Raw genomic sequence first — 11,857 nt, 5'->3', positions numbered from 1 at the left:
TATAAATCCCGTATGCTGAAGCAGGTGCTAGTAAGACTTAAGTCAGTAATGTCTAGTTAGATTAATTCAGTATTGACATATTACAACTACCTCTACTTTTTAATTCTGTGTTCATAAGCATGTTTGTTATCCTAATTTATGTTATGTAAAATAGAGGTTTCATTCAAATCCACCAGCAACCTTTCTTTATTACTATTATGTATTATTATCAAAAATATATTTCTTCACAAACTGGGGGTTCCTTACATGTGACCAATGCCTCCATGTATTAATTTACTGTATTTATTGAATGTATTCTCATCGTATCTCTATTGTACCCAGATATTTGGATAAAATAGAGGGGCTTGTGCTTGTACATGCTAAAGTAGGTAAATAAACCGACGCAAATAAATGTACTCTGTCAAGTTCAGGTTCACACGAGACAAAGATGTTAAATGATAATCACTGTTATCAGGTTCACTGCGATGTTGTAAAGCTTTCATCTGTTGTTGACAAATGATTTATTTAAGCACACAGAAATTGGCGTCATATGGTAATCCCATACATGATTTGATGAAATCTGTGTTTTTAGAAATAATGTTGGCCCAACAGTCGGTGTATATAACATTAGAACCTCTTCCCCTTCATTCTCCCCACCCCCACAGTGAGGAGTGGCTTCATGCCTGTCCTGCTGCAGAATGGTAAACATGCAGTGATCTCCTGGGCTGGGCAACAGCTTGCACTCTTTTTTTAATATGGCATCTCAAATCCCACCTAAACTTGTAATGTCAAATTTGTGAACTATGTAAAACATGCTCGTATACAACCCCTGCTTGGGAGAGTGAAGACAACTTGCCCACAAGCAGAGTAGGGGTAGAGGAGACCCAATCATACGTGTGCAGAGAGAGCAAGCTACGGGTGGCCAGATGGCCAACAGGTGTCACTCAAGCAATGAATACTGCTATACCCACCAATTGAATCCCTTCCATGTCCATGTATCCCTTGGACGATGCAAAGCCAATTGAGGCCTACTGTCTATAATTGGTACATGCACAGGTAAGATTCGATGAGACCGTGAGGCTGAACCAAGCAGCCCCAACAGATTAAACTGTTACACTGTGTGACTGTGACTTTAGTCAACAAAGACCCAGTGCTATCTCACAGCCAATAGTAGCTGTCAATACATAACTTAGTACATAGTACATACACAAACCTACAAAATAAAGCCAAGCAGGGAGACTGACAATGTACTGCTTCAAATAGAAAAAGCGATGCTAGTTGAATGTGGCATTGTTTGGGGCTAGTATAGCCATGGGAAATGTTGAGAGCTCAGCAGAGGTGGAAAGTCCAGGGGTGAATAAGTGAAAGTCCTGCCATGTGTTTTTTCCACCCATGAACTCAGCTGAAGAATTTTTCTAACTAGCAAATCGAAGTGATTGGAGCAAAATACCAGGGAGGAAATTTACTATATCAACCAGGATTATCCACCTCCGGACCTCAGTATTCGGTCAGTTTATATGTCATTTAAACAGCCATGTCTGCAGATAGAGAAATACTCTACCGTACTCCTACATATGCTACTTCGAGGTATTTGTAAAGAATTTCAATGTTTTGGAGGAGGAGATATGCACTGGCTATTACTTTGATTAAGGAAGCAAGCAAATGCAAATTTTTAAACTTTTTAAATGTGTTACAGCAACTTACACAAGCAATGATGCATAATGGCATCTAAAAAAAATTCTCAATGGCCAGTTGTCATGGAGCCGTTGCCACCAAACTTCTGCAACTGATCAGGTTAGTGCCTTCCTGCATCAGGTCCTGGTTAGATCCGTTGCCTTGCCATTTAAATCACATGTGGAAAAAAAAGCTTACCTCAGCTCTTTCAGTACTGAGAAACAAGAATAAACTAGACTTCTTTCTTAAAGGAAGAAGGATATGCATATTCAAAATGGGATAATTAGTTCCAATGGCTCTCTCTCACATGATCCGTAGGGAACCACCATACCCCCCAACCCCCCACCCCCTACGTAAAGCTTCTAGGCTTGCACAACAGTCTGCCACCCTCCCCCCAGTACGTGCTGTCTGAAGACTCCTGCTGAGTTCATTCTGGGCCAACACAACTGCTTCCATAAAGCCGGCCCAGACAATGCTTGCAGATAAGCATTGGAAAAACCTCTATGCATATCCCTGTAATGAAGAGTTTACTTCCTCTCAATGTACTTACTTGCACTGCTCATTACTATTTAAGAATAATTAAATATAGACAGTTATGGCTGCATCCAGTCTGTCCTCACAGGCCTGTCTGCCTCTCTGCATGCCCTCAGCTGCCCTTCCCCCACACCAGGAAGTGTCTGCAAGAGAGCGGGGAGTTGGGGTGAGTGGGTGGGCATGGGGTTGAGTGTGCAGTGTTATGTGGCATGCAAGTAGAAACATATCTCTCACACTCTCTCTCTCTCTCTCTCTCTCTCACACACACATACTGTACAGATGCTTTTGTTTGTTTACTAAACTGGAGGGAAGCTAGGCTACAACTAGTGATTCTGTGCGGTGTGCAGGGAGAGTCCAGTATTCTGTTGTTCATGCTTGCATTGGTGCACAACGGGAGTACAAAGATTTAATGTTTATTTTTATAGCACTTGGTGTACCCAAGAGATATGGTCCGCAGTGTTCCCACTGCAGATCCCACTCACACACAGTGGAACACAACACAGCCAGGGGGAGTGGGTTCAGTTCCAGCTGATTTTATTTCCTTCTTGGGAAAAAAAAAAAAAAAAAAATCTATTTACAGAAGACCTGACAGGCAGTGACGTAACACAATTGGCTGGCATTGAGTTTTTTTTTTTGTTTTTTTTTTTTTACTCAAATGTTGAGATATGGCATGATTAGTCAAAACAATACTCTACAAAGCATATTGCACAGAATGAATGAACACAAGTCACAAATTAAATTGTTTACGTATAAAAACATGAACAACAGCAACTTTAAATGCACGTGAGGATTTATAAAGATGGCTGTTCTAAAGCCTGTCATGTTATATCTCAACATACATAAACAGGTAATCTTTGCATATAATACAATAAAATGTACAAAGATGTTTTCACGTTGATGCTCTTTTTCTTAACCAACTGCTCTACTCAAACCTGAATCAGAAATACAAATGTTATTCACCATGCCGTAAGATACTAAGACAATTAGCTATAATTTAGCTAACAAGTAGAATAGATTACATGTTCTGATACAATGAGAACCGCAGTAATAGTTGTTGCGAACTCAAGAGGCATTTAGAATGCGCTTCTTATTCCATCCAGTGGTTTAAACCGAACTCTACCACTTTATATAAAGAGAGCAAATAAATGTTTAAAGCTGCAGTATCTCTTACTGGGCAAGATGCAAAAACAAACGGCAGACGAAGCTGCTTGAAAACTTGTGTCTATGGCTCCGTGCACAAGGTTGTGAACAGAGCACTTCGAAATTGAGATACTGTGTCTTTAAGAAGCCTGCAGATTGATACTGTAAACATGGATAGGAGGCCGATTCTGACATAACCAGCCCCCTGGTCTTAAAAATAGGAAATCCAAACAGCGATATACACCGATTGACACCCCCTTTATATTTTTGTACAAAAATACACTTAGAAAATAACGAAACGTTTAATCTCTTTTAAGTGTCAGAAGTCTACTTTTAAATAAAAAAGGTCAAACTAGCCCTTCCGTGAAGGAAACAGACGGTGCAGTTATACACAACAATATCTACGTGAACAAAAATTACAGTAAAAATGCTTTGCCAGTATAAATACATCCATATAAAAATGTCATCTAGGTACATGGTACAAAGAAGAAAACACGAGGATGGAAAAGTAACCCTTAAGAATTTTGGTCCTGAATTGAAGTGTATAAAGTTCAGCACAGATTTGAGTTGCGTTTGAATCCTGAAGATGAAAAAAGCTGGTGATCGTCGTCATTCTATTAATTAACCATCGCGCCTTCATGCCGTTTAAAAACACATACCTCTTGTTGGTTTTGTTTGTTTGTTTGTTTCTACTGTTCAACAGCCTTACCGAAATCTCACCGAGAGAAGTGAAGCGCTCATGTCGATTCTACGTTATTTTAAGCCAACGAACCTTAACAATAAATCTATTACGCCGGAAAACTGCGCAATTTGGCACATTTCTGTACCTCAAATGTAGTTCACTTGGCTATTCAAAAGTTCTTAAAATGTTCCTTTTAAGTTACATTGATTAAAGGATCCAACATAAGCCCGCCGTAATTTACGTGCAAAGCAATCTTTTCTCGTTCTGACTGTTTTTACCAATGTCCCAGTCCCTTCTAATCAGGGTTCATCGACATCTTCCTCTCTTCTCCTGCCAAATGGGCAAGTAAAGCAATTTCTTCTGCTTTCTTTCCAGTGGCTACCCACAGTCCTTGGTCACTGGAGTGAAACAAGCGTTCGCTTAGTTCATAGGCGCGTCTTGTCCTACTTTCTCGGTCGGGACCAATCTATTAAACTCACCTTTTAAGAATCCCTTTATTTAGAGCAAATAGTTATTCCTCTTGTACAAGGCATACGTGTCACTCAGTAAGTGAATACCAAATTGGAAATAGTCGACTCCAGCCAGTCTCCTGAAATCATTTCGCTCACCTCGGGAGTGCAGTAGTCGGGGAACTCGAAGTGAGAACCCGAACCTGACTCAAAATTAAAATCCAAGTCTCTGTCCAAAACTGATGAGCCGATGCTCCCCAGTGACATGCTATCAAACCCTGGGCTGGGGTTAAGGTCCAGCAACTCGTCTTCGAACTCCTCGTCTGAAGACGAAGACTGTGAAGAAGAGGAGAGAGAAGCGGAGGGTGTCGGAGAAGATGCCCGCATATTAGAGTACCTGAAGTGGTCTGATGACGCGCCAGGAGACTCGGCGCCTGCCTTGCCACTTACCGCCCCGTCCTCGTAAAGGCTCAGAGGGTCGCTGGACTCTGCAGAGCTGCTCAGGGTGGGACTGGCAGGAACAGCTGCTGAAGATGGACTAACGCTATGGTTGTTTCCCCCGAAAACATAAACCCGCTTCGTTTTCTTGTCTGGGATCTGCTTTGCAGCCGAGACGGATCTGGATTTGTACAGCGAATGATGATCTGTAGGGACCGCATTTGAGACCTGTTCAGGGAGTGCAGATTTTGCGCTCCCCAGAACCACCTTCTGTGGTTTGCTGTACGATTTCGTCCCGCCGTTTTTTTTTAATGAGGTTTTAGGTCCGCTGCTGCTACTACTTTTCTCACCGGGCTTAGAGCCGCTCGACTTCACTTTCTTTCTCGGCCGGTACTTGTAGTCCGGATAGTCGGCCATGTGCTTCAGTCGGAGACGCTCCGCCTCTCGAATAAAGGGAATCTTGTCGCTGTCTTTCAGGAGCTTCCAACGCTTCCCCAGTCTCTTGGAGATCTCGGCATTGTGCATGTCCGGTGACTGTTCCATGATTTTACGCCTTTCAATTTGCGACCAGACCATGAAGGCGTTCATGGGTCTTTTGATGTGACCGGTAGGGGTTTTGCACCAAGCGGCGTCCAGTTTATCTCCCGCGGATGCCGGGGAGCCGGGAGTCGGGGAAGCAGCCAACTCCTGATCCGTATCTCCGGAATCGGTCGAGTCGCCCATCAGCATAGTCTCAGTGCTCTCCGAGTTGCTTCTATGCTCGATCATAGTTCAGTTTGTTGAGATCAATTGATCAGCGAACGATCTGTGTCTTTGTTTTAAAATAGAAAATTGAGCCCTGACAACTGTAGCTAAGCTAAGTTTTCAGTCTTTTCCCCCAGACTTATGGATCTGTACCAGTCTTGAGAAGGGGAGGAAGGCTGTAAACAGCCTGGTATGTGCTGTTGCTACACAAAAGTTCCTTTGAAAGTACCTCTGCTCTGCGGATCAGCTCTGTCAGCAGAGATGGTTTCCAGTTTCCAAGGCGCAATTTCCCCCCAAAACGTGTTTTATGTAACGGGTTCCAACCCTGCCTTTAGCAAGCACTTTCAAGCTCAACTACCAGCACGACTGAATACGAGTCCTGTGTTACTTTGAGTACTCTGGCGTTGCAAAGCTGTATTCGGCTTTCTTATAAGAAGTAAAACATACTCTGCATAGGTCTTGGAACCACGCGGAAAGACTAAGTTGTTGAACTTGTTCATAGTCCACCTCTCATCCACAGTCTCAAACTTCCAGTGCTCACCAATTCCGCCTCACGCAGTTTTATCCATTTCCAAAGATATAATGGCGAGAGAAAATAACCAATCCGCTGCTGTCTCTAGCCTTCCCTCGTGCCAGAGTCACTCCCCGCCTGTGCTCATTGGCTGAAAAAAGAATCTAATAATAATCAGCGCGTGCAATGAGGAGCTTTATGTCTGACCTCATTCCAGTATATACGGAAAACTCAAGTTTTAAAGGGACATGCTGTACTTCTTCCCGTTACAGATTATGGATTGAATTAAATTGCATTAGCTGGTGTTAAGCATTCTGGAAATGAATCCCGTTTTAATGGTGCTCATGAAATAAAACGACCTAGACAACATATCCACTAAGTAGGCTATACCCATCACAGTCAGCCGGCAGCATATTAACATCCTTTCTGTCTAATTCAGCAGATGTGTTAGAATCTTGAGAGTGAAATTGATTGTGAAATTCAACTAGGCAATACATCAAATAATTTAGCATAATCGATTTGAATGCAATAATTCATAAATAAATTTGCCCCGACAAGCATTTCCATGCAATCGTATGTTTAAATTATTTCATTAATTGAACACACATACGCGCGTTCAGAAAGCCATATATATTTGAGCTGTTTATACGCTGTCGCCTCAGTTGTTTCGTCGGTACAGACTTCCCACAGGCTCTTGTCAGATTGCCTGAGAGGGCGGGGCCAGCTAAAAGGCGGGCGGTTCTTTGACACATATCCCTGGCCCTGCTCTCTGGTACTATCCACATGCAAATAAAGACTCCAACTATCACCATGCGTTTTTGTGTGCGTTCAGGAAGGGGACACTAGGAGAATGTTCGTCGCGGTTTAACTACATTCACTGTAACACGAGTACAGTGTGTAAAACATTGTGTATCCACATAGCCAACACATGATTTCTTAGAATACTATGACTATTTTCAGGAAATGACAAACGACGTTCGTGCTTTGCTACTGAGTTGTAATGCGTATCGAAGGCAGTGTATAGATACTGTATTAAGTATTTGCATTTTTGGTATTGGTGTGTGACTTCAAGTTTCCTCCCCTTTTTTCATTAACACTAGATGGCAGCCTGGAGCCAATACGGGCTATACGTGGTTGCCTATGTAAGTGCACGATACAAAACATGGATCAGGTTGGGCATTACATAATGTTATTCAGACATTTGATTGTCCAGCTATAAAATATATTTGAAAACTTCATTGATAATGCTGAGGCACCTCTGTTTCCCAAAACAAAACTCCTGCTTTTGTTTATGAGCACCTTGTTGCTACTTTATACACCTGTATCAAATATGTATTAATTTTTCTTCACAAAAGAATACAACTTTCATTGATATCACTGGAGACATTCTCCAAAGGCTTCAAGTAATGTTTGGAAAACTCTGGGGATAAACCGTACTGCTTGCAGGTTTACTGTATGTGTGAGAGGCTATGTGGTTTACTGTGCAGATGGACAGGGAGAATCAAAGTGTTAACCTTCTTCCATAGCGTTCCTGAGATAAAACATTGTCATAGGCAGGAAACCGGTACAGAATTGCTTATGGGGTGTTTTGTATTAGTGTAAGGTGCCAGCTGCCACAACGATAACACTGCTGACTTTGGGAATGAGGCGTGTGGTCATTTCAAGTGACTGAAAAGCATGCAAAGTACCACACTCTTGTAAATTACTCTAAATTACTCTCTTGTAAATTAAACAACCAAACAACCAGCATCCATTGTGATATAGCCAAATACTGTTGGCCTACTGTAGGAATTACATTTTCACAATACATATAGGCTACTAATAAATGTATGGTAATGACCAGACACTGGTGTCTTCATCAACATGAGGTTAACCCCAAACCAGTTTGGAAAAATAATTGTATGTAAAGGTAGCCACACCAATCTGGCTTATTTATTTATTTTCCTATACTGAATAGTGGAGTTTAACTTCATGATTATATTGTAATTGGCTGAATTGTTGAAGAAGATGGCAGAATGCTTGACTTGTTTGGTCTGGGGGGATACAGTCTCTTAATTGGTATTGAACAGATGATCAGGGACAACAGCTATCAAAAATAATACACAAAATGTTGAATCTATTTTTCTGGTTTATTCAGTCTTTGACTACATCTTTGAGAGGAGCTTGACTGACTGGGACTGGTTATTCATATCAACAGTTACTGGGTCCATGCACATGCCAGAGAGATTAATAACTTCTTTACCTTGTTCATCTGCAGCAGGAAATGCCTGGGTCACATGGTACATTGATTGACAGTTCTAGGCATTAGGGAGCTGTCTGTGGTTATTCATGAAATGTTCAGCAAATTTCTTTTTGGAAAGGTGCTTGTACACCTCTCTTGCACATATGAGTAAGGGAATGTCCTTTGTTTCTAAGTTTCTTAGCCTGGAATGTAGCTTGGTGTGTGATGCCACTCCAGTTTCATTGTGTATTTTTAATTTTTCATGGTAATATATTCCTTGAATAAACAATACCACGTTTACATGTGACATTCACTTTCTATCCTAGACATGGGATGCACTGTGAGAAATATGTTGTTTCACTTGTACATACAGCTGTACATTCGCAATCCGAAAGATGATTATATTTTCTTCTATGCTGAACTGCAATTCCCAGAATGCAATGTATGCTTCTTGGTGTAACTCATGTAGCTGATTTCTGATTTATGTAATTAACACCTGAATATAGATAAATTATTCTGTTGACAAAATGTGACAAACAAAACACAAATAAATGGGAGAAATGCCAGAAATATAAAATAAAATGATAAATAATGTTTCTCAATAAGATCCGCAGAGCCGTTGGGCCCTTGAGCAAGGCCCTTAACCCTGTATTGCTCCAGGGGAGGATTGTCTCCTGCTTAGTCTAATCAACTGTATGTCACTCTGGATAAGAGTGTCTGCCAAATGCCATTTTTTTTGTATTGTTTTTTTACAGTACAACAAGTAAGTGTGGTAGGTGTGGTCATCAAGTAGGGTCATAAATGCTTACAGGCTACTTCCTCCTGAGTCTGTTCATGCTGCTTTATACATTTACAGATACATTTCCTCTGGATCAGACTAGCAACTGTATGCTTTTGATTCCAGTCTCATATTCACCCCATTTGTATCCTGAGTGGCGATACATGCATATTTGATTGTTGTGGGTATTTGCGGAAGAACTTTCATTGCTGTGCCAGGAATTCTACAGGACATTCTCATAGCCCACTGAGTCATTATTAAGCTGTACAAATATCAAAATAATTCAGAATAATTATGAAACTGTAGAATAAATAGATTTTTCCCTTTTCTCTTCCAAATCAGCAATACACTCAATACCTTTTTGAAAGTCAAACTATTGAAGGCAACCATAAACGTAAATATGAAGGCTATGTTTTCCAATAAACCCATCTTGAGTAAAGAGGCATTTTAAATAGTTTCTGTAAGAGGGAATATCTGAACAGATGGGGCGAATAGGGACAACTAAGCCAGTGATGGATAAGTTAAAGCTGATAGGCTCCCATTCATTTTATATTCATGTGGTTTTGATGTTCAACCTTTACTATGCACAATAGTATTATCAATCCCTTGATAAACTAATACCTTGGTGATAAATTGGACATCTATATCAGTGATTCTGACTTCTAGCCAAAGCGTCCTGGGGCACTTCTTCATTTAAAAGACATATCAGTTGGAATTTCTTCATACTCTGTCCTGATTCACAGTTCCCCTTTTTATAATGTAAATAGTGCTATTTTAGTGTGAAATTTCATTTTCTAGTAAAGTCAGAGACTTCCAAGTGAGACACAGTGAGATATACACTGGAGACCAAGGGTGACAAAAAGGGTCCTTAAAGGCCACAGTATATGGTTTCCTTTAAATCCAGAGCCAATTTAGGCCATGAGCAAAATCATATGATACTTGAGCCAATTAGTAATGGCTCCTAGTCGTAGTGCTGCAATATGTGATGACAACATGGTATGAGTTAACTGGTCGTACTTTTTTTTATTGATTTTAATGATGATTTATGTGACAGGGCTCAATAATGGCAATCATTTTTCAAGCAGACCTTGAAGAAAGTGGATTTTAATTTCCATTGGCCTGCTCCTGTGCTTTGCTATTCTTTAATAAACAAATAAATAAATAAATACTTTCCAATAAATCTACCTTGTGTTCTGACAAGAAGTAGCACTTTCCCTGTGTTATTGAATGCTTTGATTATTATATATTACTTGTAAATGTTTAAACAGGTGTGCTGGACATGACTAATCTTATCAGTGGAACAGCTGCACAGCGTGACTTTGTCAATCATTGATCACCGAACACTTAAACCAATGCCCCATTGTTGCTCTTTTGCTGGTTAGATTTATTTTACATTCCGCATGGTCATTTTGAACAGCTGCTCATTCAAAGTTTGATTTTATTTTTTCCCAAAAGCTGTGAAGTACTCAAAACAAGAATAGCTCTGTGATAGAGAATTCCTTTTTCATAGGAATCACTTTTTCCAATCAAAGGTGTGTAGCCAACATCATGGAATACATTCCATAGAATGCATAATTTAATTGAAAATCAATGACATCTTAAAAGTACTGATGATGCGTGTGTTACCTATGTATTATAATTGTATTTATTTATTTATTCCAATGATAGTAAAATAATGGGGCATTGCAAGCAAACACATGCATTAATTAATTGTTTGGCCTATTTTCCAGGATTTTAGCTTTGAAGCTTAATACATACCTGAACGTTTATGCTTTCACGCATTCATTAGAAGGTCTGAAAGGTATAAGTATGAGTTAATGCCATAAGCTGTCTTGAAGAATGTCTTGAACCAACTTGTGTTGCTGTCATACACGCAGACTGTTTATAAATATTTAACTCCTAGTAATCATGATTATATCGCTGTAATTAGGCAGATATGTAAAGAAAACTGCACTCATGATGACTGTCTTTTTGTTTAGAACAGCCCTTCACGCGTAAAGGGGTTGTCGTTACATTTTGCTGCAATGGCATTTGAGCTTCTCTTATAGGTGTGGTGAAGTGGTTAATAAATGGTGAGAAAAACAAGTGCAATTTCCCAGTTGCTTACAGTTATAATAGTTAGGTACTTTACCTGAAAAACGTTAGATTTACTAAGGAAACAGTCACAGTGCAAACAAAATTGCTATATATTGTGGTTCTGTTATGGTCGCAGATACTGATACATTAACAACCAATTTACCAAGACTGGTTCATTTTATACAAGAAAATAAATTCAATGCTCTCAATTGCAATTTTGCAGGGATGCAGACACCTCCAGATTACAAGGCACTATGAAATGAATGCAGAGCAACCAGCACAAGTAATGAGGGAACCATGTGAAAAATAAAACCTATATGTACAGATCAGGAAATATAGGTGTGTTAGGTGAGGCCTGGTTTGCAGGACGGAGGCAGGGCAATTCGAGGACCACGCCTACTGGTTAAGTAGACACACATCCAGGCTACATAATGAATTAGTCCAGGCTGTTAAATGTGCTCTCTTTACGACAGACGAGAGAGAGCTGTTCTGTTCTGTTCGGGGTGGAAAGCCACAGATCTGACGAACAGCAGAGCGGAAGCTACAGAGCAAAAGTTACAGTTTGGTTTTGTTTCGCTATTATTTTAGTTTGTCGTTTCGATCCCGATCCCAGGAGGGTGACGGATGAAGA

General features: G+C 40.3%; 1 protein-coding gene across 1 annotated transcript; it reads right to left on the bottom strand.

Annotated features, from left to right (window-relative positions):
* Window positions 1–2,704: 2,704 nt before the first annotated feature.
* sox4a (SRY-box transcription factor 4a) lies at window positions 2,705–6,162 on the bottom strand. The gene has a single exon (XM_061254227.1). The coding sequence runs from the start codon at window positions 5,662–5,664 to the stop codon at window positions 4,552–4,554; it is 1,113 nt and encodes a 370-aa protein (XP_061110211.1). The 5' UTR covers window positions 5,665–6,162; the 3' UTR covers window positions 2,705–4,551.
* Between the last annotated feature and the right edge of the window lie 5,695 nt (window positions 6,163–11,857).

Source organism: Conger conger, chromosome 9 (assembly GCF_963514075.1).
Source record: "Conger conger chromosome 9, fConCon1.1, whole genome shotgun sequence".
NCBI classification, from domain to species: Eukaryota; Metazoa; Chordata; class Actinopteri; order Anguilliformes; family Congridae; genus Conger; species Conger conger.
The sequence above is the reverse complement of the archived record's forward strand: the minus strand, read 5'-3'. Positions and strand labels throughout refer to the sequence as shown.